The 1,113-nt window shown below is 35.0% G+C and overlaps 1 protein-coding gene across 1 annotated transcript in view; it reads right to left on the reverse strand.

Annotated features, from left to right (window-relative positions):
- Vps13 (vacuolar protein sorting 13C) overlaps positions 1 to 1,113 on the reverse strand; it is a 30,618-nt gene that overhangs the window by 2,111 nt on the left and 27,394 nt on the right. Inside the window, exon 43 of the mRNA XM_018513464.1 lies at positions 568 to 610. Coding sequence (XP_018368966.1) covers positions 568 to 610 — 43 coding nt within the window. The remainder of the gene's footprint in view (positions 1 to 567; positions 611 to 1,113) is intronic.

Genomic DNA, 1,113 nt, shown 5'->3' on the forward strand with positions numbered 1-1,113 from the left:
TGGAAACGTTGAAATGGGAAGTCCTACTGCACCCGCCGTATTCTCCAGACGTTGCTCCCTCTATCACTTGTTTCGATCAATGGCATACGGCCTGGCTGACCAGCACTTCCGGACTTATGAAGAAGTAAAAAATTGGATCGATTCGTGGATCGCCTCAAAAGATGACTACGATTCGTACGCTGCCCGAAAGATGGGAGAAAGTAGTGGCCAGCGATGGACAATACTTTGAATCATAAATGTATAATCAGTTTTTTACAATAAAACCTTGAATTTCAGAAAAAAACGGCGGAAGCAAAGTTGTACACTTAATATATAATTTTTAGAGATATAATTTTTATAAAAAATATTTCTTCATGGAGTATCTTAATTTTCTTTTATTTATTTATTTATAATATTTATAATATAATCCTATATAAATTAATGATACATACTCTGTATAAAAATTATAATAGAATACTATATACTATTATAATAGAATGCATCTACGAAGAATAGATCATTTAAAAATTTATTAAAAAATTTTGAAGATAAAAGTGTTAAGAACTTTTAGAAGAATAGAACTCTTACCATCAATATCTTACTGCCTTCGGCTTCATCCTTTATGTATGGCCTAACGAGACTGTCCGGTTGCAGAAATCTGGGCGATCGTACTCTTTTTGCTTCCTCACTTAATTCAGTAGCTCTGAAATAAATACATTGAAAATAATTAATTGTCTTATTTATTAATTAAGATTGCTTTTGCATAATTAACAAGTCATACCGTCTAACTGCTCCGAAGGAACCACTTGCAAAGTCAATAACACCAGCAGTAGGCCTAGTGACAAGTCCAACAACACCCTTTCCAAACCCTTTGAAGAATCCTTCCACTCCTTCCTCTTTCGCTCCTGATAAAGGTTTCATTACCACACCAGTCACACCATCGACTACACCCTATTAAATGACAAATTCGTAAATACAGGGTGGGCCATCTATTGGTACGTTTTTAAAAATGCGATCAAATGAGCATACATTGATATTTTTTATTAATTTTGGCCTCAAATCGACATATGAATGTGGACGACCTTTGGTTTCAACAAGATGGCGCCACATGCCATACAAGCCGACTTACCATCG

The sequence above is a fragment of the Trachymyrmex cornetzi genome, unplaced genomic scaffold (assembly GCF_001594075.2).
Source record: "Trachymyrmex cornetzi isolate Tcor2-1 unplaced genomic scaffold, Tcor1.1 scaffold1160, whole genome shotgun sequence".
NCBI lineage: Eukaryota > Metazoa > Arthropoda > Insecta > Hymenoptera > Formicidae > Trachymyrmex > Trachymyrmex cornetzi.